The 27,276-nt window shown below is 30.9% G+C and overlaps 2 protein-coding genes across 4 annotated transcripts; both read right to left on the bottom strand.

Moving 5' to 3' along the window:
- Positions 1-2,325: 2,325 nt before the first annotated feature.
- On the bottom strand, positions 2,326-4,046 carry LOC115718452 (biogenesis of lysosome-related organelles complex 1 subunit 1). 2 transcript variants are annotated; one of them, XM_030647235.2, is made up of 3 exons: positions 3,798-4,046; positions 3,501-3,706; positions 2,326-2,599 (listed from the first exon to the last, which is right to left on the bottom strand). In XM_030647235.2, exons 1-3 carry the CDS (start codon positions 3,937-3,939, stop codon positions 2,510-2,512), a joined length of 438 nt encoding a protein of 145 aa, XP_030503095.1. In that variant the 5' UTR covers positions 3,940-4,046; the 3' UTR covers positions 2,326-2,509. The 2 variants fall into 2 exon arrangements, with proteins under 2 accessions (XP_030503095.1, XP_030503097.1); XM_030647237.2 differs by having other exon boundaries at positions 3,501-3,701; positions 3,798-4,011.
- Positions 4,047-13,765: 9,719 nt separating this feature from the next.
- On the bottom strand, positions 13,766-17,302 carry LOC115719273 (uncharacterized). 2 transcript variants are annotated; one of them, XM_030648245.2, is made up of 4 exons: positions 16,957-17,302; positions 15,106-15,499; positions 14,725-14,931; positions 13,766-14,370 (listed from the first exon to the last, which is right to left on the bottom strand). In XM_030648245.2, exons 2-4 carry the CDS (start codon positions 15,361-15,363, stop codon positions 14,080-14,082), a joined length of 756 nt encoding a protein of 251 aa, XP_030504105.1. In that variant the 5' UTR covers positions 15,364-15,499; positions 16,957-17,302; the 3' UTR covers positions 13,766-14,079. The 2 variants fall into 2 exon arrangements, with proteins under 2 accessions (XP_030504105.1, XP_060966593.1); XM_061110610.1 differs by lacking the exon at positions 16,957-17,302 and adding an exon at positions 16,081-16,704.
- Between the last annotated feature and the right edge of the window lie 9,974 nt (positions 17,303-27,276).

Genomic DNA, 27,276 nt, shown 5'->3' with positions numbered 1-27,276 from the left:
TTACCATTTTCTTTCTACCATTTTTACACTTTGAAGAGCATGTCAAGTATGTTTATCTTTTGTAATTTTTATCTAGTTATGAGCTTCTAATCTTTTTTTCAAGATTATTAAGATGATGATGAAGCAAAATGTAACTAGATAGTGTTTATGTTTGTATGTTGATTTCCCATTTGTGCTATAAAGTTCATGGATTTTTCTATCAAAAATATGTCTTTTTTATCTTCAATATCATGTATTTTTGATTGTTAAAGCATATTTCCACTTAGTTCTTCATTATGCAAAAATATAATACTCTTTGATTAAATGTCTTTCATTAAATTGTTTACATCTAATTCTTAGAATAGAAGTGTTATATTTTGCCTAAACATAGTTTCTTTGATTTTGTGTAGTTTCATTAAATTGTAACACATTTAATGCTTAGAAATTATACATTTTATAAGTGAAGAAAAATCCTACCTTTTTGAAAATAACTTGTACTTAAATGAAAAATATATTTTAGAAAATATGGTGAGATTTATTTCAACTATATCTAAAACTTGGGAATCAATATACTTATAAATATTATTAAACTTACATTTTGTGGATTCTAATATCTTAATAATCTTATTTTACACATCTTATTTGAAAATCATTTTCATAATATATTTTAGAAAATATGGTGAGATTTATTTCAACTATATCTAAAACTTGGGAATCAATATACTTATAAATATTATTAAACTTACATTTTGTGGATTCTAATATCTTAATAATCTTATTTTACACATCTTATTTGAAAATCATTTTCATACTCACTCATCTTTAATCTTAAGTATTTTAGTTACTTGTCTTTTATTTTATTTTGCAAAACTAAAATCCCATCAAATATTTGGAGCTAGGTTAGAATATTCTTATTTCGTTTGAAATAGTTTCTTTTGATGTTAGTCAACTCCCATGGGTTCGACCTTGCACTTACATGAACACTATATTCCGAAACGATTCGTGCACTTGCGAGTATAAATATTAAAACACTCACTTTTGAGGACAACAGTATTCCATATAGCAGCTTGATCTTTCACCTCTTCCAAATCAACTTGAGTTATTTTCTTCCCATTTTTCATTATAGGTTCAGTATAGGAAAGCTTAGGTTCAGAAAATGAAAGCTTACCTTCAGTAAAATGTTTTTGTTGAGAATTCACGAGCAGATCGTCCTTCTCGACTTCATCTACCCAGGTGTCCTGCCCATCAATGTCCTTCTCCGTCTCCGAGTCAGATTTCAAATCTGTCTGAATGATATCCTCCATTCACAAAGCCATCTCCACCAGGTTAGCTTCAGTCGATTCATCCTCTTGCTCAATCAGATTGTCTTGGATTGAAGGGGAATTTGTTAGGTTCAATTTGATTGCAGGCTTCCGTATCACTCTCTTCTTTTTCGCCATGAAAGAGAAGAGCTGATACTCACGCCCCATAGACTTTGTTTTATATGTTGTATTGTCATTAGTGTAATATTTTAATATTAAGTTTAATACATTTTAATTCAATAAATATTATTGAATAAAAATACTAACTAGTATTCACATCTTAAGGTACCAATAGTAACACTTAATTGTTTGTAGCGTTAAGAATTAACATGGTAACATATTCAACACATTCGAGAAATATGGGAACATGTTCAGCATCAGCACATTACTTTCTTGTGCTTGGTCAAATTTTAGCATATTATTTTAGGCTATTCCGACAAGAAATCATCATAATTTACCAAATACTCATAGAAAACCAACCTAATCTAGCTTATCACATGTGTCCAAGATTGATCATCTTGGGCAAAAGTAGACACTAATAAAGATGTAGTACAGACTTTTTGTTTAGGAGTAACTTCGACAGAAAAACCAATAAATACAGAGCTACAATTACTTAAAATTATCTTGGAGGAATTGCTCTCCAAACCAAATCCTTATCTAAGCCTAATGAATCTCTAGCTAAATTACACACCAAAACCAATAAAGTACAGACTTGCTATCGTATTCGTAGAGGTAGGCAAATAAATTAGTTAAGCCTGTGCTTTGTTTGTTGACATTGTTTTTGCCGATACCCTAGCTCTATATAAAAGCTTTTTTCTCACATTTTCTTCTATACCTGTCACATACTTGAAATATGTACATGAAGTACACATGACATTACTACTTATTTTTATACTAACCACAATCTACTAGGTGCAACTAGCTATGAATTGAGCTAAGATCAACTGTTCATCATCAAAGAGAACTACATCTACTAATAAATCCAGATATTTAGATTGTAAAACATAACAAATTCAACATTGAAAACAAAGCAGTATTCCCCTCATGCTGCACACTATGCTTCAAGATGACCTAAAAATTAAATAAATAATTTTGTACACAAATGGCTCAGTAACCAGCAAAAATGAATGAACTCTTCATTTGTTTGCACTTTAACTTGTATTCATGTGAAAACAATTATGTACACTATAAGGTATTATCATTGTTCAGATATAAGAAATTGTCGTGATTCATTCTTGATGAATATTGTGGATAGCTGCAACAACACTTTTACAATCAAATTCCATGGTTTTCATCCAATTCTCAAAGTCTCCGATTTCCTGCAATACAAATCAAACTCCCAACATATCAACTATAAGCACGTCTATACTATTTCTAACAAAGAAAAACAATCTGCCATGATGCATTATTATTTCTGTTTCCTCCTCACCTTCAAATGCATTATAGCTTACCTATGAAAGCATGCCAAACAGGGCACTGGAAAATCTATAAGCAATCGACACTGTTGTGAAAATTCAAAACACAATTACAAGTCACAACAATCTTTTCACCTAGCTTCAACACTTTCAGAAAGAGGGTCAACAGTGTATTTTGGGAAGATGGAAATATGATATGGAAACTTGCCATATCGACTAATTGTCATAGAAAGATTATCAATTTGCTGAGACCCTAACTTAGGTCATCTCAAAAGTGTCAAAACAATAACTTTTCATGCTAACAATTTTCACAAAGTTAAACAGGTGGATTTCATTCCTCAATAAGAAGAAGGTACAAAATTATAGACAAGCCTTAATCCTAAGTTTTGGACCTCTTCTCAATAAAGCACTGGGAAGCATTATTTCCTAGTTGACCCGAAAATTAAGAATTTTCACTACCAACAAGCAAATAACAAAACATAAGCTCCCAACATATAAGAAAACTGAGACTAAAAATAAAGCCATTGCAATATAAAACATTACCACAAAAACATAATCACCATCATAAGTTTTAAGCTCGGATTCTTTATTTCAAGTTTCAACAATAGATAGACAAAGTTACCCCACAACCTATATGAGAGTATGAGACTATGAGATTGACAATACCCATACGCTTAAAGAACTTGTATAGTTCATAATAATAAAGAAAAAAAAAACTAGTACAGATGAACAAAATCATGCAATGTTAGCCATACAATGAATATGAAATCAGGAAAATAATAGATAATAAACTCAAAAGCGTCACCTTAACGGCGCTATTAAAAGCGTGGGTGGCAGTGAGCCATTGATCGGTCTGCTTCATGAATCGAGTAATGGTGGCAGTCAAAGCCCTGATTTCAAGCTCAATTCGCTTCTCGTTAACAAAGCATTCTTGAACCCCACCATTTACTGCGTCCACCAATAGATTCGAAACCCTAGCGGCGTTCTTGATCGCGTCCTTCTTCCCCTTCTCTATCATATATTTTTTGAGATCACATATTTAATTAAGGGGAAAATAAACTTGAATTCTGTGACGAAGGAATTTTCTGATTAGGAAACACACCATTAATTTGACGAAGTCTGAGAGAGGATTGATGGTGATCGTGAACTAATTGCAGAAGAGAAGATTCCAGTCCACCGGGGTCGACGTCAGATGAAGATCCCACGCGCGTACGCGCCGCCGCAAGAGGACTAGGCGAATACATCCCCGATAATATGGTCTATCTGGGAGTTCGAGAGAGCTCAACGGAGTCAAATGCAAATTCCTTAACGGTTGCCCAACTTCTTAACTAAATTCCACTTTTTTTTTTTTTTTTTTTTAAAAAAAAATAATAATAAAATCAAGCATAAATTTTAGGAATATTTACATCAAAAATATAAAAACTCAACAATATTACATCAATACCTTCACACGGCCCCTACTACTTTTTTACTTTTTATAGTGTTTTATTTACACAAATACCACTCACACACTCCATTAGCATGCATGATGTTATTTGACAAGTTTTATACTCAATTTATTTTTCCTCCCTTTTTATCATCATTTTATTTTTATTTTTAGTTTCTTTTTTATTTTTTATTTTTTATTTTTATTTGAAAATTTCTCCCATGATCAAAAATCTCTTTTCATCCAAAAAAACTGATATCATTCATTGTCTTTAATTTTCTTCCTCCATCAACTGCCAATATTTTTTCTTCTTTTCTTTTTATTTTTAATTTTATTTCAGTTTTTAATTTTTTATTTTTAATTTTATTTCAGTTTTTAATTTTTTATTTTTAATTTTATTTTCAGTTTTTATTTTTTAATTTTTTTTCCATAACAATTCTTCTTTTTTTTTATTTTTAATTTTTAATTGTAAAGCTAGTTTCTTATATATTGTTGCTTAGGTCTAGGATTGACTTCTATCAATCAATCCATCATTTCACTCTCTTTTTTTCTTCTTTTCTTTTTCTTTTTAATTTTATTTCGAGTTTTTAATTTTTAATTTTTAATTTTATTTCGAGTTTTTAATTTTTAATTTTTTTACATAACAATTCTTCTTTTATTTTTATTTTTAATTTTTAATTGTAAAGCTAGTTTCTTATATATTCTTACGAAGAAACGGACCTTGATAACATATGGAGCGACTGTGTAGAGAATAAAGCCAGAAAGAGTATAGAAATCATTGTGCTTCTTATGTATGTTTGCTCAACAAATAATGCAGAGATTTCATTGTCAACGTTTCTGGGAAAAAAGCTAATGTTGGTGCTGATGTTCGAACCGAGGTTTGTTTTCGGTTTCTTTTTGGTTTTCTCCCATATTTGAAATTTTACACCTTCTATATGTATTTTTTTAATATGTTTTTTATCTAGTTGTTTCCTGTCCATTTTTATATCATCAATGGGTAACAATGAGATTTATCATGGATGTTGATGTTCAAAGAGTTTTTCCTGTATTTTAGTTTGTATACAGTTGTTTTGTAGTTTTATTATAGTTTTGCTACTTGCATATGTTATTTCACTATAAAAATAATATGCAACTATTTGCACAAAACTTACTATGTATAACTACTATTTTTTAGTCCCCATCAAATTAAATTCTTGCATAATATATAAACTATCATAAAACGATAATGCAACTATAAGGCAACTATTTGCACTTGCATACAGTTGTTTTGTAGTTTTATTATAGTTTTGCTACTGGCATATGTTATTTCACTATAAAATTAATATGCAACTATTTGCACAAAACTTACTATGTATAACTACTATTTCTTAGTCCCCATCAAATTAAATTCTTGCATAATATATAAACTATCATAAAACGATAATGCAACTATAAGGCAACCAAAACAAAAAATAAATCAAAATGTAACTGTATATAACGTAGATGTATTATTCATGAGGTTTTTTAAAAATTTTCACATCATACATTGTTTTGAATTTGGTGGGAGGTCCAGATCTGTTTGTTACAGATCTACATTTCATGAATTTGGATTTCGATATTAGGGGGAGTTGTTTTGATCGAATAAAACAGAAAACAAATGTGTAATTTCAGTTTCTTCACAGTTTTTCTGATTTTTTTTTTCGTCATTTTCAGTTTAGATCATTGCAGGTATTTTTTTTCCAGTTGTTTTTGCCAGAATTAATAGTTGTATTTTTCTCGTTTTGGTTTCATTTTAGTTGTTTTGCGGTTTTGAAACGAGCGCGTATTTTCATCTTCATGGTTCGCTCTGTACAGCTGAAGGCTTAGTGCATGTGGTATTTTTGTAAATATTTGTATATGGACTGTATAAATGTTTAATGGGCCGGCCCAAAGTATTTTTGTAATTTTTTTTCCTTTTTTGTATTTTTTTGTTTTTTTCCCTAAATTTTATCCAATTACCAAAATCTATTACACCGAAGTAAGATTAGATGACAATACAACTTTTTAGAAAAATTATAAGGCTATTAACTATCAACTACTAAATCATATTCTTTGATTTTTTTTATTTAAAAATTCTCCAAACTATTCACAATTTGGTAGAGTTGATTATGGCATCGGTATGGATGTTCATACGATCCAATCCGCATTTTTTTGGTCAAACAACATCCAATCCGCACTAAGTGCGGATTTCATATTTTGGATCCAATCCGATCCGCATAAGAGTTTAAATCCAATCCAATCCAATCCGCAATAGTGCGGATTAGATCGGTTATTTTTTTAATAATAAATTATTTAATATTTCATAGAAATTTTTTTTTTTTAAAAAAAAAAAAACTATTGTTTTTTAATCTCCAATAATAATCTATTTTCATCTCTATTTATATACAAATTAAACCAATATACATATATATCAATATATGTATACTTATCTTTAGATTTACACTAAAATATATATGTATCTATTACTAAAATAAATAAGTTAGTACATACATATTTAAACTTTATACTTTATGTGTATGTGTCTATGTGAATAAGAATTATTTTTCTTGTGTTTTTTATTACAAAATAAATAAAATGCACCAACTCAATATATTACTAAAAAAGATTAAGAAATTAGAAGTTTGTACCTTTTTTTAATTAATATATATTATATATTATAATTTTTTAAAAATATATATAATTAAGTGCAGATTAGATTGGATCGGTTACTTTTTGAGGTCAAACAACATCCAATCCGCACAAGTGCGGATTTTAGATTTTTCAATCCAATCCAATCCGCACAAGTGCGGATATCCGCATTTTGCGGATTGGATTGGATTGAATCATGCGGATTGGATTAGATCGGATACTTTGTGAACACCCCTAGGCATCGGTCTCGTCTGTTAAATATTGGATCCAATCTAGTGGCTTCTCTTTGGGACCGATTATTCCAACTCAGGATATCCGTTACGGGAATTCCTTGTCTCCTTACTTGTTTATCTTATGTGTAGATGGATTGTCTGCTCTTATTAATGACTATGTACGAATGGGTAGGCTTAAGGTTGTAAGGTTGCTTGGAGTGCGCTTGCTATCTCCCATACGTTCTTTATGGATGACAGTTACTTGTATTGTGAGACACTGGAGAATGAGGCCAATAGGGTGATGTTGTTGCTTCATAGTTTTGAAGTAGTTTCAAGTCAGAAGGTAAATCTAGACAAGTCTTTTGTTTTTTTTAGCAAGAATGCTGATGTTAGTATGAAGGTCCGTGTGTGCTCCATCTTAGGTATGGTGGAAGCTGGTGAGAATTTTTCGTATCTTGGACTTTCAAATATTATGAACCGCAACAAGTCAGTTGTGTTAGGCTTTTTTAAGGAAAAGATGAGGAAGCAGATCAAAAGGTGGGATGGTAAGTTTTTATCTAGAGCTGGTAAAGAGGTTTCGTTGAAGACAGTGGTGCAATCTCTCCCCAACTATGCTATGAGCATTTATCTTTTGCCTAAAAAGGTGTGTGACAAGATGGAATAATTAATGTGTTGTCTTTGGTGGAAGAATTTGGGTAAAACAGTAGTGGCATTCACTGAATGAGTTGTGACTGGATGTGTGTCCTAAAGGTTCATGGGGGACTTTAGTTTCAGAAGCTTCATGATTTTAACATTGCGTTGCTTGGGAAACAGGGTTGGCGTCTTCATTCTTGTCAAGATTCTTTAGTTAGTCGTGTGCTTAAAGCTCGTTATTATTCTCATGGGTCCTACTTGGTGGCGGAGTCGGGAAGCAATCCGAGTTTTATATGAAAAAGTATCCATGCAGCTCAATCACTTATTCAAAAATACGGGCGCATAGTCACTTATTGATATTCTTAGGGCCCGTTGGCTTCCTTATAAAGAGAATTTATTTGTGGTTTCAGATCACTCTACTTTGGCAAATCAAAAGGTCTTTAGTCTTATGAAGATTGGAGAGTCGTCTTGGGATGAAGAGGTTCTTAAAGATATTTTTGTAGAGAGGGATGTAAAGCTTATTTTGAGCATTCCTTTGTTCCCCTCAATGTCTGATGATATTTGGCAATGGAATGGTTAGAGTTCTGGTGTATATTTGGTCAAGAGTACGTAATTCAGCTTCTTTAAGAGCTTAAAGGTGAGTTAGTTGGAATTGGTAACTCGGTCTTTTGGAAAGAGTTGTGGGATATGAAAATGCCTCTTAAAGTTAAGGATTTATTTTGGAGGGTTGCTTCCAATTGTCTTCCTACCCGTGTCCAATTAGCCGTGAAACATGTTCCTCTTCCCTCATTGTTGTGTCCAAGGTGCTTGCGAGTTGGAGAGTCTATTTCTCATTGTCTTGTGGGGTGTTTGTTTGTTTTTGCTTGCTGACGGATGTCGGGTATTTTGGTGTTAGAGATTGGTGACAACTCTTTTGGGGGATGGCTTCATGATAGATTTCAGTATTGGGGTTCTAGGATGAAACATAGAGTTTTTATGCTTTTCTGGGCGTTGTGGTATGTGCACAATGCCAATGTGTGGAAGGGTAAGAATAAGACTGTTAAAGAGGTGGCTTCGTTGGCTAAGGATAACTTTGATCAATGGAGTTATGCTCAAGATAAAATTTTTGGTTTCTCTTTGTTTTCTTTACCAAACGGCGAAGGGCATGAGCATTGGATTTCACTAGTTGGCAATACGATCAAAATCAATATTGATCCAACTATCTTAGCAATCAGAATAAGTATGTGTATGGATGGGTGGCGCAGAACTCTTCTGGTCAGATTATTATGGCTCGGACAGTAAGTTGGATGGGGATGGTTGATTCTGTTATTGCTAAAACTATCGGGGTTAAGGAGGTGCTGAGTTAGTTGAAAGAAATAGGGTGGCATGATGTGGTGGTGGAGTCAGACAGTTTAGTTACGATCCATGCTATTCGAAGTTCGTTAGATATAACTTCTATTTTTGGGTTTTGTATTTAAAAGTGCAGACAGATTCTTGCTAGTTTGAATAATGTCTTTTTGATTTTTTTTCAAGCGATCTGCTAATCAAGTGTTGGAATTTATTTTACTAAGATCTAGATTTACTAATATGTATGTTTGATTAACACTCTAAATATGAATTCTCTAAAACAATGAAATTAAACACACAAGAGTTTAGAAAACCCTACATTGATGGCAGCAGAATAATATGACTCATTCCGCTCAGATCTCTAACCCTTGTTCCTTTCTGTCGCACAATAATAACAAAATCTGAGCCTGTATCTCCTTCTCTCCTTCGGTTTGGTTAACCACCATCTTCCGCACTATGATTGAGTACTTGACTTGATATATGTGGGCATGGTACTCTATCACTATGACTAGAATTGGTGGAGAACAATGAATAAGATGTAAAATCACTATAGAAAGGAGTTTCTCATCTACTAGTTGACAAAGAATGAAAAATAGATTTGGTAGGTAAAAAAGTGTTAGATGAGATGAGAGCATCATGTTCCTTTTACAGTATTTCAACTAGGGTTTAGAATTTAATTATATGGATTAAGAAATAATAAAATAATGGGCAAAATACACTAAGTGGCCGACCACACTAATAGGCTTCACTAGTTACAATTTTACCATTTTATTTCAACCATTTATCCTTCTTTCAATAATACCATATTTTTCAATTTCAACCCTATATATGTCAAAACTATTTATTTAATAATTATAATTAATTATCAAATAAAATTAGCATTTAACTTTTTAATTAATTAGACCATACAAAGTCTCTTTATTAACAAATAAACCCAAAACCTCTTTTTTTTTACAATTAAGCCCTTACTTAGTGAAAATTCATAAATAAGACATAGTCTAATTTTAAAATTATAATTGATTAATTAAAACCAATTAACTGAGTCTGCAAGCAAGAGTATCTCAACTAGTGCGGGGACCATGGGCCTATATAATCAAGCTTCCAATAAGTAGAACTAGAATTTAAGTAAATTCTCTAACTTATGAATTCTTCTTTGTGTCACTATAGATTCAGAATTGCACTCTTAATTATATAGAACGCTCTATATGTACCAAGATAAAGATACGTTATGAATTATCTATTGTTACAATCCAAATAGTCAAAGATCCTCTAGAGATGATCTACATCGAATAGGACAAATTTAATGTTCTACCCTTCAATGTATTTTATCCTTAAAATACTTAGCTACCTATAAATGATATTTCAGTAAACTAATATAATTACTGAAATGAGGCCTCAGTCATTTATCTCTATTAAGCCAAGCTCAATGAAAATTTTCGTTTCACTTCTAAATACATATAGAAGCTATAGATTTCATATCTATGATTAGCATCTAGATTTACTAACAAGTATGTTTCATTAACATCCTAAATATGAATATCTCTAATACGATGAAATTAAACACATAAGAGTTTAGAAAACCTTACATTGATTGCAGCGGAATAATATGACTCATTCCATTCAGATCTCCAGCCCTTGATTCTTTTCTGTCGTAGAGCATTATCAGGATCTGAACATGAATCTCATTCTCTCCTTCTGGTTGGTTACCACCGTCTTCCGCACTATGATTGAGTACTCGACTTGCTATGTGTGGGCATGACACTCTATCACTAAGGTCGAATAGGTGATGACCAATTAAGGAGGCTCAAAATCACTATAGAAGGTGTCTCTCATCTACTAGTTATCAAAGAATGAAAACTAGGTTTAAGTTGGTTGAATAGTCAATTGGATGAGATGAGAGCATCATGTTCCTTTTATAGTATTTCAACTAGGGTTTCAGTTTGAATTATATGGATTAAAAAAGAATAAAATATTGGGCAAAAATACACCTAGTAGCCGACCACTTAAGGGACCAATCTCTAGTTATAATTTTACCACTTTATTTCAACCACTTATTATTCTTTCAATAATACCATATTTTTTTAATTTCAATCTTATAAACGCCAAAACTATTTATTTAATAATTATAATTAATTATCAAATAAAATTGTCATTTACATTATTTATTAATTAGATCATACAAAGTCTCTTAATTAATAAATCAACCCTTAAATTTCTTTTCTTCACAATAAAGCCCTTGCTTAGTGAAAATTCATAAATAAGATATAGTCTAATTTTAAAATTATAATTGATTAATTAAAACCAATTTAAGTGAGTCTGCAAGCAGTATTATCTCAGCTAGTGAGGGGACCATGAGCCTATATAACCGAGCTTCCAATAAGTAGATTTAGAATTCACCAAGTAAATTCCTTAACTTATTAATTCCTCCTTGTGCCACTATAGATTCGGAATTGCACTCTCAATTATATAGAACGCTCTATATGTACCAATATATAGATACGTTATGATTATCTATTGTTACAATCCTAATAGTCAAAGATCATCTATAGATAATCTACATCGAATAGGGATAAATTTTTACCATTCTACCTTTTAATGTATTTTATCCTTAAAATACTTAGTTACCCATAAATGATATTTTAGTAAACTAATATAATTACTAAAATGAGATCTCAATCATCTATCTCTATTAAGCCAATCTTGAAGAAAATTATCATTTCACTTCTAAATACTTATAGAAGCTATAAATTCATTATCTATGATTAGCGCTCCAACTCAATTGAACTACCATGTTCCCAAGATGCAAGTATCCGCTAGAACTATTTGTTAGCTTTCACGAACAACTTTAAGAACATAAATAATACAGTTGAGCTGAACCTAACCATATTAGGATTAAGATTCATAGACCTAAGATCAACCAGTGATATTGACTTAGAAAGATATAACGGTAAGTTTATGATATCTTATCCAAGATCAATATCGGTCCAATCCAATGTATAGTCCATACATCCGATACAGGTAAATTTTTTCAATGCACTGAAAATGACATAACACTTATCCAAGGTGTAAGTATATCTTATCGTCGATTATCATATCAGTCTAATTATAAATTCTCCTTGAAATTTGTTGGCTTAGTTACATACTTTCTTGGTTTTGAGATAGTTAAGAGGCAACCCTATCTTCACCTCTCTTAAACCAAGGACACACTCAATCTACTTCGTCACAACAACATGCTTAATTGCAAACCTTCAACCAATGTATCAACAGTGAAGGACAAAAGGTATGCTTTGAAGACAACAACGCTTTGAAGATCTCACCTTATTCAGAAGCACAATTAGAGACTTCAGTATTTGACAATAAGCCACCCTCATAATTTTTTTGTCGTGAACAAACAGCAAATCCATGCATGCTCCTACTCAAAATCACCGGTTTGACTGTAAATGTATTCTAAGATATGTGAAAGGAACCATTAGTCTAATGGCACGTTTACTAAACTGTAATTAGAATTAGAATAATCAATGGAAGAAATGAACCGGGTTAAAATATAAAGTAATCGAAAATAATATTTTATTTTGTTATTTACTAAACTGACCGAAAAGGAAATTAGAATCATTTTATTTTATTTACATAATCAGGTTAAGTAATCGGAATGACTTAATTTGACTAAATTGTCATTGTTAGAACATGTAATTATTTTTTATTTATATACTTTTGAAGGGCATATTTGTCTTTTTTATTTTTAATTAATAAAAATATAATTAATATAAAGTAAGTTAAAGAAAGAGAAAAGTATTCCTTATGAAAGTAAGGGAGAACCTTTTCCTTTATTTTTTTTCTTAATTTGTGTGGGCCCTACTAATTTCTCCTATTTCAAAATTTAGTAAACAAATGAATGAGAATCAATCCCTATAATTAATTCTCATTCCCCTTTAGTAAACATGCCATTAGATTAATGTTCACACTAGCAAAGATATTGAGAGTTGAAGCCTATTGTGACTCTAATTGGGTAGGTTCCTTAATTGATCGAAGATCCATAACTGGGTATGTAGTCTACATTAGGGGTAACTTGATATCTTGGAGCTTAAAGAAGCAAAAATCTATATCTAGATCCAGTACTAAATTTGAATGCTGAGCAGTTGAAATGTGCTACTGAACTTGCTTGTCTGCATTTTTTATGTTTTTTGATATAAGAGTATAAATTTAGAACACAATAATGATATAGTGTAACAAAACGGGAGCCAAACAATCAGCCATCAATCTTGTATTTCATGCAAGATCAGAACACATAGATTTTGGATGTGCATTTTATTAGAGAAAATTAGAAACAAACTGCTGGAAATAGGAGCAAACAAACATCATATATATTCTCACAAAAGCACTCCCAATAGCTCAACATAAGTTCTTAAGACGCAAGCTTCCTGTATTGGTCTTCCCAAACACAAGATTTGGAGGATGACACAGCTGCAAATGATTAGTTGGCAAATGTTCAAATGGTTTATGATTTGTAAATGGTTGGAAGTGTCAATCGCAAGGATAGGTTGTTAGGATTATATACGATCCAGAATATTCATCCTGCTTGTATAAATTGTATTCTTTAGCTCATTATTCCTTATTTTATTTTAGGGTAAATATAGTATGTGTTTTGCAAAAGTTATTAATTAAACTCTCTATTTTGCATACTACTAACTATATATTATGCAAGCTTTAAGTTGATCATCCAGGGCTTTTTTTTATCAACTACTTTTTACAATTCTCTTCAGAAACTTACTTTGTATGTTTCTCATCAAGTGGAGACTAAATACAAAATTAAATTATTGCAGGGACTCCATTAAAGTGTCTGCTTCACACTTTTGTTTATAATTTGACCCATCATTGTTCAACTATATTTATATTTAAAAATTACTCAATAAAATAAAAACGCAAATGGTGCAACTCTTCCCCTATCCTGTATTTTATTTCCACTTAATTATTAGAGTCATTTTCATAATCTAGCAGGTTTCATTTTCTCATTCATCAAACTTTTCTAACTTGTGTACATATAGATTAGAGTGAAGCCTCACTTTGTGAGAAAACAATCTCTGCTAGCCACTAACCAATCTTTCCTTTCAAGGGGGAGAGAAAAATCCAATCATGCTTCTTCTTCATGACTTGTCTGAAAGAAGCCATTCTTTTGCTCCCATCAAATCAGGGAGCACAATTGCGCCAGATTTCCTCCATTCTTCGGCATCAGTTGTCTTAAATCGATCCAACAACAATGCATGCATTCCTACACTCTTTGCTGGCACATAATCTTTCCGCATACTGTCACCGATATGCAGTACTTGTTCTGGAGGAAGATTTCCAGCCCTCTCAAGGGCAATTTCGTAAATCCTTGGATCCGGTTTCTCAACGCCTTCGAGACCAGAAAATACACCAAAGTCCCAGTCAGATCCCTGCACGAGCATTACACGTTTAGTATCATAGAAAAACATAAAGAGAAGGGTAATCTAATCAGTGTGATGCAACAAAGCCTGAGAAATGAAAAGTTCCGAAACAGAAGTTTAAATAAATAAACGTTGAAATAAGAATAAGCCATTGTGTTTCATCAAACTATATATTCCCTACAGTGTTACTTAAACAAACACACATGAACATGTATTTGTAGTTACATGCCTATCAAGATGAAGTGAAATCACACCCACATCTATAAATACACAACTATACTCGCTCTTCTTTTTTGAGATAAACAACTATACTAACTCTTGTAAGTGGAAAAAATAATAAAAAATTTGGAGATCACTGCTCACCTCGTTCAGGCCCAATGCTGGAAGAATCACTTCTTTATACCGGTATTCTGCATTGCTAATAATGCCAACCTGAAGACCCTGCTCACGGACCCATCTTAAAAATGGTTGGGAGTCTGGAAAGATGGTGTAAGGGGCGGAAGAACCAAATGAAGCATATATGCGTCTAAACACCTTTTCAAATGTCTCTTCATCGTAGTCATAACCGGCCTAACAGAAAAAATAAGAATGACAGTACTGTAAATTGGGGACACAGAGGACACAGAAAATACCTGCCTTCCACCTTTTTGAAGTTATTATAGAGGAATGTCACTACATTATAAAATGACAAACAGACTGGAAATAAGCTATGCCCAAGAAGTTACTCGCTTAACCAAGTCTTACCCTGATAAATGAGTCTCTTACACAAGTTTTCCACCACACAATGTTGGGCATTTTGGCAGCATATCCAAAACATGGATACTTTTGAGCCATGTCTTTATATGCATGTTTGAAGCCCTCATGTACCCGTTTATAGTCAGGGCAAGGCAGACCAACAGATTTGGCTGCCATGCAATAGTAGTCTCCTAACTCTCCCTTGTAAGCCATCAATGTACCAGTTACATCCACCGTAATACATCGTAATTTTGACAAAATTGACATTATAGAATTACTGTAATAAGTTTTCTATAAGTATGATAATTGATGAGACTATCTAACTCTTGTTATGAAGAAATGGTCAAATCATAAAGTGACACACTTTAATTCTAACAACCTCCTTCAACAGCTCCAATGATATCTGCATTTGAACAATGAAATTTTAGCAATTGCTCAACTAAGTGCTCAACTAAGGTTTACTATAGTAAAATGATTTTCTATCCCTTGCTTCCCTAAGCTTCCCATTGCATTTTAAGTCAGAATATGTACAAAACGGGATTCTGTGATGAACATTGAAATGCCATATACATCACTCCCAACCTGCTTTTATTTACAAAAACAATCTACCAACTTGGTATAACCACTGAACCACATACCTCTGATATTTTTGTTCTTAAAAATGAAATGGAGGAAGGACATTTTCTCAAACAACATCTTCATCCGAAAAAAAAAACAAATAATAAAGGCAAAGATAAGGCTAGAAGAAAAAGACGGGAAAAATGAGAAATTATTTTCTTATGTTTGGTAACTAGCCAAATTTGGAAACGAAAATTCCTCACTAAAGGCAAACCATATTGAGAGGTTCCAGCACAAAAGTACTAACTAATCACAATTTCTTTAATCATGCATGATTGTGAGCATAGTTTTAGCATCTTCTGGACTCTTTTGACTTCTGCTTTTAATTAGGAACCAAACTAAAGAAACAGGAAATGTAAATCTTACTGAAGCAAACAGAAAACTCCCTGACAATCAGTCAAAAAGAGTTTTACATTAACTGAAGCACTCAATCAAACACTTGTAAGGCAATTTTAACGCGCTGACCAATATGAAACAAATCCTTGTTGCCATTCACTGAATAATAAATACTAAACATAAACAGAGTAGAACATTAAATAGTAGGATCATGTGCTCTGCGGGAAAAAAAACAATAAAGTTTCAAGTCCTTAATCCATATAGAGACTTTTCCCTCTGTTTCAAACTTAGATTTGAAGGAGATTTTTCTTTCTCTTATTTGGATCATAAACAAATAATAAAGGAAAGGAATAGTTTTTTTTTTCTTTTGCTTTTTTAAAGAGTCAAATTTATATATTTTTATAAAATTTTGAAAGTTTCAGAAATAAATATAAAAGGAATTTTTATATAGCATATATATTAAAAACAAAAATAAGTCATGGAATTTCAGGAAAATGTTTCCCTCCATATTTTCTTTTGTATGTTCTCCCATAAAATTTCTCTTCAGTAAAATCTTAGTTCCAACAAAGCATTAACCTTTCCATCTTCAACTGATTTCAACATTCATATAATCCAATTCATAATTTAAATATGGTAAACAAACTATATCGATAACAATTTGAAATTTGTGGGTCTAATCAGTATCATACCCTGAAATCAAATGCCTCAATCGTACACACACAACTAGCTAAGATCCAAGTAACGAATTAGGTCATAATATTTAAGAGAAAATTCACAAATCACGGAATTTGACTATACAGAAGAATTATGCAAATAAAAAAAACACGGAAGCTAAAACCAGAGAAAAGAAATGTTTCGGCAATGAAGAACTGGAAAGCAAACAAGGGAAATATGATCAAATGGTACCTCTCTTTGTGTGTGTGTGTGGTGGTTGAATAGCTTTGGTATATGGGTAAGAGCAATGGTGTTATTCCCCACATTAACCGAGTTTGGCTTCGGAGGAAGGAAGTAGATGTAGATTGTAGAGGGCAGCTGAACCTAAGTCTTTAAAGAACACCAAAACAAAGGCGGAGAAAAACTATGGCCTAAAACCGCTCTAACGTACCCTTTTGATTCTTTTTTTTAACCCCTTTTTCATGCAATCTGTTTTTGTAATTATTTTTAATGAGAAATTAAAATGTTAGGTAAGATCCAAACTAGTAATTTTGGATATTCAATCCAAATATAATTAGAGTAAGATAAAATTAAATTATTTTTATTAATAAATATGATATTAAGACCTTTTTTTTTTTTTTGTTAGGATACATAGCACATTGATTTTTGTGTTTTTCAAAATCAACCAATGTGTTAAAAAAAAAAAAAAATCAACCAATTGATTGGGGACGAACTCACATAGAGACAAGGGGCAGTCGACATTCGACTCTGAAAAAAAATGTATATATGAATTAGTTGTGCATGCACTTAGGGTGGATGATGAATTAGCTTAAATTAAAATTTTTTTTATCTTTTGATATTAATTTATATAAAACTCTGATTCTTGTTAATAAGAGTTTAATTTTTTTTTTTAAAAAAAAAAAGCTATATTACATATGTAGTATAATAATTAAGCTATATTTAAAGTTACTTTTTGAACTTACCAAGGTTTTCGAAAATTATTAATTAGAGTTGTCTATAGTAATTAATGAAAGCTAAAGAATATAATTTTTACGTGGTTGATACGTTAATAAGTCTTAGTGCACGAGTCACTTTTATTAATAAGTATTTTCTCGCAAGGAGTCCAAAAAACTTCTCTCTTCCATATATCTTAGTGTATTTATAAGCTCATAATGGTGGTAAAAAAGTCTCCATTGTTGTACTTGTATGAATTATGCTTTGCACAATTCTACAGACATGATTATGGGACATGATTCCCTATTCTTTATGATGTGCTTAGGCTTGGTATACGCGTTTTGTGAGACTAGACTTGTCTCTTGCCAATAATTTGATAGCTCATAGACGTCAAATAATGTATGGTGCATCATGAAATCAGGAAATTATGGGTTTAAACCCTCGAGCACGTCTTTTCAGAGTAATGTGTATGATGTTCTTTCTCATGCCGCATTAAATGTGCGTATAGTAATTTAATCTCGAGTAGCATGCCATGCTTCTCATGTCCTTCTATCTCTTCTCCGAGTGGAGTTCACTTACGGAGAAGAAGAGACAAAACTATTATCCTCCTAGGGGATCCTTCCAGAGGTGACTAATCTCTCAAAAAAAATTTCAATTACCAGGCTCCGGAGGTGGTTTATTATGACACGTCCCATAGTGAGGGTCCCACTGCCACATGACTTACTCTTGAAGTGCCATGTATTCTAGACAATATTTATCCCACAAGTCCCAATTTACAATTTTATGAAATGGAGCTTGCATTTACCACCTGGAGCACTGACATCATGCTCCCGTAGGCAACACACATGACAATCTTTAATGTTATTCAGTATTTTTCCTCAATTTTGGTGAAGTCGATTCGATTTTCTTGATTTTGATGCTCCATCAATTATAGGGTGTAAGACTGGTACTTGAGTAGTGTAACCATTTGTTTATACTCATGACTCTGACAAATTAATGGCCCTAACCATCATGGGGGTTTACACAAGTTTGAAGTGAGACTGCTGGATGAGTGACAATTCGAGTCACCCCGTGGGTCTATAAATGTCTTTCATCTCTTTCTTTTTCAAATTTTCACTTTCACACTTCTCAGAACTCAAACCAGCAAAAATTTTAAGCACTCCTGATTTTCTTCTACTTTTTCTCCGATGGTATCAAGCTCGATTTTATCGTTGTTGTGCACTAGTACCTGCAACCACTCGAGCTTCTCCCATTCGTAAATCATTTTCCATGCGTATATATATATTTTTTATTATTATTTTTTCTTGCTGGTGATCTATTTTCATAAATACAACATTTATATTGTATGACTGTTATTTGAAGATTTTCCTCGACTGTCTTCAGTTTATGTCTTAGGTCGTGGCTTCCATGCCTAGGGTTTATAGAACTTGCCACTTTTCTTTCCCTTCGCCTCACGTACTGTTTCTTCTTGTGCATGGTGCAATTAGCACCTGATGCTTGGCATTTGAAATTTCCAATTTCTAAACATGCTAGCATCCATATGAGCTTTCTTCTCAGTGGTTAGGGAACCCCCATTCCTTTTTTTTTTACTTAGGGCTCGATGTGGGGACTAACTGCTAAGTATATTCTTATTTTTCATATGATCAAAGTTTTGAGGAATCTACACGCACACGACTTCTACGCTTTCGACCAAGAAATACTCAAACTTTACTTCGGGACAGACATGTCAAATCCTAAAGCCCCTCTAAAACTCATCATCTCAGCAGCGACCTCAGGTTGCCCCATCGTCTCTCTGTGAGTCATAATTCAAGGTCAGGTCCCAGTTCTCAACTATGTTCATTGAGTTACTAGATGGGAGGCTGATGATCTTTATTCCTCTCTAGGGTGTGCACACCATCTGAAAAAGATCGTCAAAGAGATTGAGATCATTCCTCGAGAATCTGGAGTCTTTCATCATCTGGCTCAATAACCTGAGACCCCCAATCATAACCATGAGGGGTTTGGGGCTTGGAGTCAGGTGAATCTCATGTTCGGTGTAAGCTTGCCACTCTAAAACTACTTTATCAATTTTTTAGTTTTCGTTAAATTATCTCCTTATCAACTTATTCTCTAAGGCTATCGGGCCTTGGTTATATTTTATGTTTTCAGGAGCTGGCCTGCTCCCAACCCGCACAAATTTTATACTTTGATGAACTCGTGTTCATTCCAAAAAAGGGGGACAGATTTAAAGATGATTTTTATATTACAACCTCATCCAGCCAACGAGACCCCAATCCCTTTCAATTACCAAAAGAATGTAAAGGACTGTCGTCGACGATTTTTCTTCTCCTCTAGTTTCTGAGCTTTCAAGCGTTCGAATCTATTGATTTAGTTGACCCAGGTCCCTCCTTTGCTGTGGATGGCCCTCAACTTTTCCTCAACCATATCGCAGTCTTTAACTCGCTTACCAGTGAGGAGCTCAACGTTAGGAATCTAGTGACCACGACTAACAGTCGAAGGTTTGGGCTTCTACAAGGCCATAAGTTGGTCAAGGACACCAAATTTTCTAGGATTACTTGTCCAAATGCCTGAGACAAAGAAGCTAAAAATAATTTTATTGGCATACTACATATATTTAATTATTATTTTTATATATTTTAATTGAATGATATACATTATTTATTTTAAATATTATTTAATTAGTGTCTATTTTATTATACACAATGGTAGTATATAATTTTATTGTCATGGTATATATATATATTTTAATTGTGATATATAATTTGGTTAGTATAGTATACATATATATTAGTAATATATATTTTTATTATTATTGTTAGTATATATGTTTTGGTGAATAATATATCATTATATGTATTTTTTGTTATACGTTATATTATTTAAATAATATTTAAGTTCTATTTTCTATTGTACTTTTGTTGACACGATATATAATTTTATTAGCATCCTATTTATTTTTATTTTTATTAATTATTATTATATATATATTTATATTGTAAGGTATATATTTTTTGTTATATGATATATAAGTTTTATTGTATAATATATCATTAATTTTATTTTAGATCGTGTATGTTTAGTTTTTATTTTATTATACATAAATGTGATATATAATTTTGTAAGTATGGTATAATTATTTTATAGTTGTATATAATTTTGTTAATATGGTATATATAATTTTTTCAAATAATATTATATTATTTTATTTTATTTTTTATTGTTGGTATATATATTTTGTTGTATAGTATATGGTTTTTATTTAAGGTGATATATATCATTTATTTAAGGTGATATTTAGTTTCTATTTTATTATACATAAATTTTTTAGTACGTATACATATTTTAATAGTGATACATATAATTTTGTTAGCATGATATATATATTTTTTGAGTATTAATTTAGTATTGTTTTAATTTTTTTGTGGTATATAATTTTATTACTACGATATATTAATTTTTAGTGATACGATATATCAAATACTATTGTATATATTTAATTATCTAATATATTTATTCGTTTTTGTTATAATATAATAATATACAATACTAAAAAATTATATAACTTAATTTAATTATTATATATGTAGTAAATGCATTTTATATTTTTTATTATCTAATTTATTATATTTGGTCATTTTTTTTTAATTTTTTTAAAAAATGGACATTTACTAACTTAGTTTCTACATTTAAAGTCATTTTGCATCTCAACCCAAAAAAATAAAGTTTTATAAAATAAATAAGTTAAGGAATACATTTTTTTTGTATTGATTAATTAAAATATCCTCATATTATATTTCATTGAAAAGTACCTACTTTTGGGAGTGGGTTGCCCTTCACCCTCCACTTAACTCTAGCACATAATTTACATCAACCTAAGGGGTATAATAGAGATATTATCTATAAAAGTAGGTATATTTTAAAAAATATGAAAAATAAAAGTAAAAATTAAAATAGATAAAATAAGGGATTATTTCATGAATACACAAAAATAACAAAAAAATTACAAAAATACAGTTTTGCAGAATTTTAAAATTTTTTACGATTTTTTGATTTTATTTACAGAAAATACAGTTTTTTTATGTTGTATTGTTGTTGATTTTTTGTTATGTGTATGTTATTTTTTGTTGTTGTTTTTTTGATATTATTTAAATGTTATTTTTTTGTTACTTTTATGTAATTTTTTTGTTGTTTTCGTGTGGTTTCTATAAAAACCCGTAAAAAATGTGAAGAAAAAAAAATCTTAAAACGTAAAAATATAATTTTTTACAAAACTTGTGTTTTATGTAATTACTTTATAAAACTTAAGCCCAGGCCCCATGCTACCTAATAGTTACCAATGCTTTAAGCCTTTAATGTGGTAGCAAAGAAAGGCTAAAGAAAACAAATAGAAACTCAAAAGTTTGGTTCATTCTGGAGAGTCCTTTCTCCTTAAGACCAATAGACCACTATTTTAATTTTTTTTAGAGGTTACCTGTATAGACCTCCCTTTAATTTTTAGGGTTCTACATCACATACTAAAATTTTCAATTTTTTTACTTTTTTATCAAGGACGGAATTTTTTTTTTAAAATACCGTGTAAGTTTTATACTGTGTGTGTTAGTTTTCATGATTATTTCACGGTTATTTTTTAGTTGTTTCACTGTTGTTTTAATTGTTTAGTTTTGTTGTCTTACTGTTGTTTTATAAAAATACAGTATTTTTGTAAAAAAAATTCATGAGATAAAAAAATTGTAAACTTTTAACTAAAATTCAGTATTTTTTGTAAGAAATCCTTTTATTTTTGATACAATAATATTTTTTGGTTGACGATTCTTTTATATGTCAAAATGTTTGTATATATTAATTTTATGATTACCATTATTTGGTGTGCTCACTATCTTTTATTAATTTTATTTATGTTTGTAAGTATTTTATGTGGCCTGTAACAATATAACATTACAGCTAGCCCAGAGTTTGGGTCTCAATATGCCGTTTGGCTAAATAATATGCCATATTCTGGTGTCTTCGTCGTACGTAGAGTCTTGTGATTCACTTTTGTCAAAAATCAAATAAAATTACACTAATACTAATGAATCCATTAATAAAAGTAAAAGAAAATTATTTATTACGTAAATATTCATTTTCTTTTATATTGAGACACGCGTCTATATATATATATATACACTAGGTGAATGTACGTGCCGAGCCACGTATTGCTAGTTTCATTTAAGATTTTGGTCTTTTTAAGATTGTAAATGTATTTTATTTTTAAAGATTACAAATTTTTTGTTTGAAAAAATTAAATATTTATATTTGAAATATTATTTAATAATGTATGAAAAATAATATTAGTGTAATATAAAATTGTAAATAAATTTATTATTGAAGTAGTAGATTATTCTATTTAGTTATTTTTTTAACATAGCATTGTAATGTAAAGCTAAAAAGTGGGTCAATAACAGAAATGGTATATCTGCATTCACACAAAGATAGAAGTGGTATTTCTGCTTCCTATGCTTATCCAGAGAAAACATTAGATAACGTGAGGTTAACTTTAATATATAAAGATTTTTCTTTTTTAAAAATAAAAAAATATTAATATTCTCCCAAGATGATTTTTTTAATTTAAAAAGAGATTATTAATATTTAAAAAATTGTTTAATTTTTTGGGTTTAATTATTGGGTTTATTTGTTAACGTGAGATCAAACTAATCGTTAAATTTAAGAGAATATTCTTTTAAGAAATGCCGTTAAATAGACACTTTTAATATATAAAGATATTCAAATAAGTACTTACATTACATACAACTGGTTTATGCATCAAAAGTCACATAGGAAACAATTGCATCAAATCAATTCATTAGACCTTTGGTAAGAAACATTAATACAATTACATATATTTAAATACTGAGAGGAAAAAATAGAAGTTTTATTTTAAAAACACATTTGTTTTGGTTCAATATCTACACAGCACACCCCTACTCATGAGTCAAATCCCACGTTAAATTGTTGAATATTCTTATAACAAATATTAATGAGAGTATGAAATTAATCAATAATGCAATATAGTAATAATGTATATTTATAGAGAGAGAAATAATATCAAAATGAATTAATTAAAAACTCGAAGATTGCTTAAGAAAGAAATTTACCTGAAGCATCAATAAAGAATAATGAAACAACGCCAACTCATTTATAATCAACGAGAATAATATGCTTCAACTTTTCTTGTCTTTTCCTTTTTAGAAAAAACAAAGAATATCTATTTTGTTAAATGATGGCAGATATTATTTTTAATACTGTTTATTTGATAGAGTTTAAAAATAATATTGAATTGTTTAAAGCGTTTTTGTTTTGTTCTTTATTTTTCTTTCTTCAATATATATGAGCATTATTAATATAAGTGGGTAAAAGTGGGAAGCATAAAGTCTAATGTTCTACCGGCCACGAAAATGACTTGTACAACCACAAGGTTGCCTATATAGCTACAATATATAGAAGAAGAATAATCAAATTACGATATATATATATTATGGGATATGATTTTGTCCCGTGATGTACTTTCACGGAATGTATTCCGTGGTACATTAGATGAGTCTCAGGGTACATTAAATGAGTGTCAGGGTACGTTTTTACTTTTTAACCCTAATTACCCCTAGATCAATCTCAGTCGTCAGATTAAGTAACTCCCTCATCTGACGGCTTAATCTGACGGCTGCTATACATCACGGATTACAATCCGTAAAAGTACAATAACGAAACAAAATCATATCCCTATATATTATATAGATGGTATATATATATATATGAGAGCAGTCTCAGTCTTTATTTTGTTAATTAATTAATCGCAGACTTTTGTGTTCTGTAAGAGTAATTAGTAATCATTATTAATTGGACTTTTCGTTAACTAATCTGTCTAATTATAATATACAGACTATTATAATAAGTAACATTAGACTTTTGCATGTATACCCTAATTACCATGCATTAAACTAGTACTCCTTACTTTATTATAATATATATTATTAGTATTTGAAGCACTAATATGGAAACAAGAAGTTGTAATGTAGCCATGTTTGGAAAATAGGGTTAGATTAGATTAATTAGAACAAATAATTATAAGCTAGAGAAGAAATATATTGAAGAATAAAATACAATTGAAGAATACTAAAGGACAGGTCGGACTACTTGTTCAGTGGCAGAACCAGCCAAGGGGCCAAGCAATTTTATTATTTTTATTATTATCTATTTTTACAGTATACAACTATATCATTTAGTATCAAGAATAAGATTAATAATATTATGAGTACATATATCACACACAAAATCAATACACAAGTCACTTTAAGAAATAGTCACTATACAAAAAATTTTATTTTTAGTTACAATAAAATTTGTGGCTAAAAATAAATAAATTGTGACTAATTATAAATGGGAATTTTGATTTTATATACTTAAAAAATTAAAAGATTTTATTATTAAACCAAAAACCTAAACCCTAAAAAAACTATATTTTTTTTTTTCAAAACCCCAAAAATACCCCCTCACAATTCTCTCTCTGCATCATCTCTCTCTCTATCTCACATCCCAACCGCCCACCCTCACCACCACCTCCGACCTCCATCCTCCAGGCCTCAGGCCACGGCCGCCACCTCGGAGGCCACCGCCCCACACCCAGCCCGGCCCCCACTCTCTCGGACCGCCCAAAAGTCGCACCCCGAAAGCCCACTCTCTCTTCCTCTCTCTGAAATCGCAGAAAAAAAATTGCTCCCAGATCCGATGGTCGGACCATGGGTCCGATTGGTCGGACCCCATGGTCCGACCATCGGACCTGGGAGGAATTTTTTTTTTTTTTTTTTGCGTTTTCAGAGAGAGAAATTGCTCCTAGGTCCGATGGTCGGACCCCATGGTCCGACCATCGGACCTGGGAGCAATTTTTTTTTTTCCGCGATTTCAGAGAGAGGAAGAGAGAGTGGGCTTTCTGGGTGCGACTTTTGGGCGGTCCGAGAGAGTGGGGCTGGGTCGGGGTGTTGGTGCGGGTGGTCGGAGGTGGCGGTGAGGGTCGGAGGTCGGAGGTGGTGGTGAGGGTGGGCGGTTGGGATGTGAGATAGAGAGAGAGAGAGAGATGATGCAGAGAGAGAGAGAATTGTGAGGGGGGTATTTTTGGAGTTTTGAAAAAAAAAGGCATAGTTTTTTTAGGGTTTAGGTTTTTGGTTTAATAATAAAATTTTTTAATTTTTTAAGTATATAAAATCAAATTTCCCTTATAAATTATCATTCCTATGTTGTGACTAAAAAGTTCATGGCTTTAATGAATAAAACTAAATTAGTGATAACTTATAACAGACTATATTTTAGTCATAAGTAATATTTTGTTCAGACTAAAATTCACATTTAGTCAAAAAAAGAAATTATGTTGTGATTAAAAAGTTATCATTAAAAATAACAATTTTTTTGCTGTGAGTATTAGGACTTAACTAAAGATGAATATTAATTCTATAATTACTTGTTATGTAGGTATGTCTGTGAAATTCGTGTATGTATATAACATTATATTTATCTTTAAAATAATATATATAAAAAATAAAATATTACTATACAACCTATATAAAATACCACATAAATAAGTATATAAATTTATTTATTTATTATTATTTTTTTTTTATCATAGCTTCTTAGTATAACAAATATCAATTTTTTTTTAACATTAATTAATCAATTAGCTTAATTTAATTTATATAATTATAAGTATGAAAACAAAATTTTAAAAAAGATTAGGATGGAGGGATCATGGGCACCCAATAACCCAATGTTGTTCTGCCTATGGCAGCAGGCTTCGGTATTTGGAGGCCACTTCTGGCTGAAGCTTTAGCAGTTCGGTCTTTGTCAATGTTGGCAAGTAGGCAAGGCTATTTTCAATTTGGTGGTGGAATAATCGGATTGTCAAGCTCTATTACTATCAACATTTTGGCCAATTTTACTCATTCTTATAGCATCTTCAATAAAGTGCTAAAAATATAGTATATTGCTAGCACACTTAATAAAGACTACCACTTCAAACCAATAATGTTATCAAAAATGTGCTAAATTTGGCACATGCTAAAGGTTATGTCAATTTTGCACAAATTATAGTATTGTGTAAAATTTAACTCACAATAAATGTTACTTTTTATTTACTTATCTTTGTGAAAGGAAGTATGAAACTAGGCTATGTCTAAAATTATAATTTTTTTTTTGTATATTCTCACTAAAAATATTAAATGACCATCAATATAATTAATTATTTTTTTATTTTATATTTTGTGCATTGGAGCATAATTAGACTTTGTGGGTCTAATTAATAAATATATTTAAATTATATTTTATGTATAATTATTACAATAGAATTGGTATTTAAATAATTAGAAGAGATAAGTGGTAAAATTAGAAAATATATTTTTTTGTTTCATTAGTTGAAATATAGTGGCGAAATCTAACTCTAAAGCCCATATGTATATTCAGCCCTAAGAGTAAGATTCAGCCCAAGTATATATTTCAAGCCCATCTAATCTAAACCTAACCCTATGTGAATACCAATATAAAGAAAGAGAAGAAAATTGAAAAACCTAATGTCACTTCTTCCTCTTCTCTTAATTTTTT

The sequence above is a fragment of the Cannabis sativa genome, chromosome 2 (genome assembly GCF_029168945.1).
Source record: "Cannabis sativa cultivar Pink pepper isolate KNU-18-1 chromosome 2, ASM2916894v1, whole genome shotgun sequence".
Taxonomy (NCBI): Eukaryota; Viridiplantae; Streptophyta; class Magnoliopsida; order Rosales; family Cannabaceae; genus Cannabis; species Cannabis sativa.
Note: the sequence above shows the minus strand (reverse complement) of the source record. Positions and strands in the feature narration are given on the sequence as shown.

Excerpts from the sequence above, each read along its gene's own strand:
- LOC115719273 (XM_030648245.2), bottom strand. The coding sequence starts at position 15,363 with ATGTCAATTTTGTCAAAATTACGATGTATTACGGTGGATGTAACTGGT. Across the intron at positions 14,932-15,105 it reads TAAGAGACTCATTTATCAGG|GCCGGTTATGACTACGATGA; the intron begins GTAAGACTTGGT and ends TTTTTCTGTTAG. Across the intron at positions 14,371-14,724 it reads CAGCATTGGGCCTGAACGAG|GGATCTGACTGGGACTTTGG; the intron begins GTGAGCAGTGAT and ends ATGCTCGTGCAG.
- LOC115718452 (XM_030647235.2), bottom strand. The coding sequence starts at position 3,939 with ATGTATTCGCCTAGTCCTCTTGCGGCGGCGCGTACGCGCGTGGGATCT. Across the intron at positions 3,707-3,797 it reads CAGACTTCGTCAAATTAATG|AGAAGGGGAAGAAGGACGCG; the intron begins GTGTGTTTCCTA and ends AATATATGATAG. Across the intron at positions 2,600-3,500 it reads CTTTTAATAGCGCCGTTAAG|GAAATCGGAGACTTTGAGAA; the intron begins GTGACGCTTTTG and ends TTTGTATTGCAG.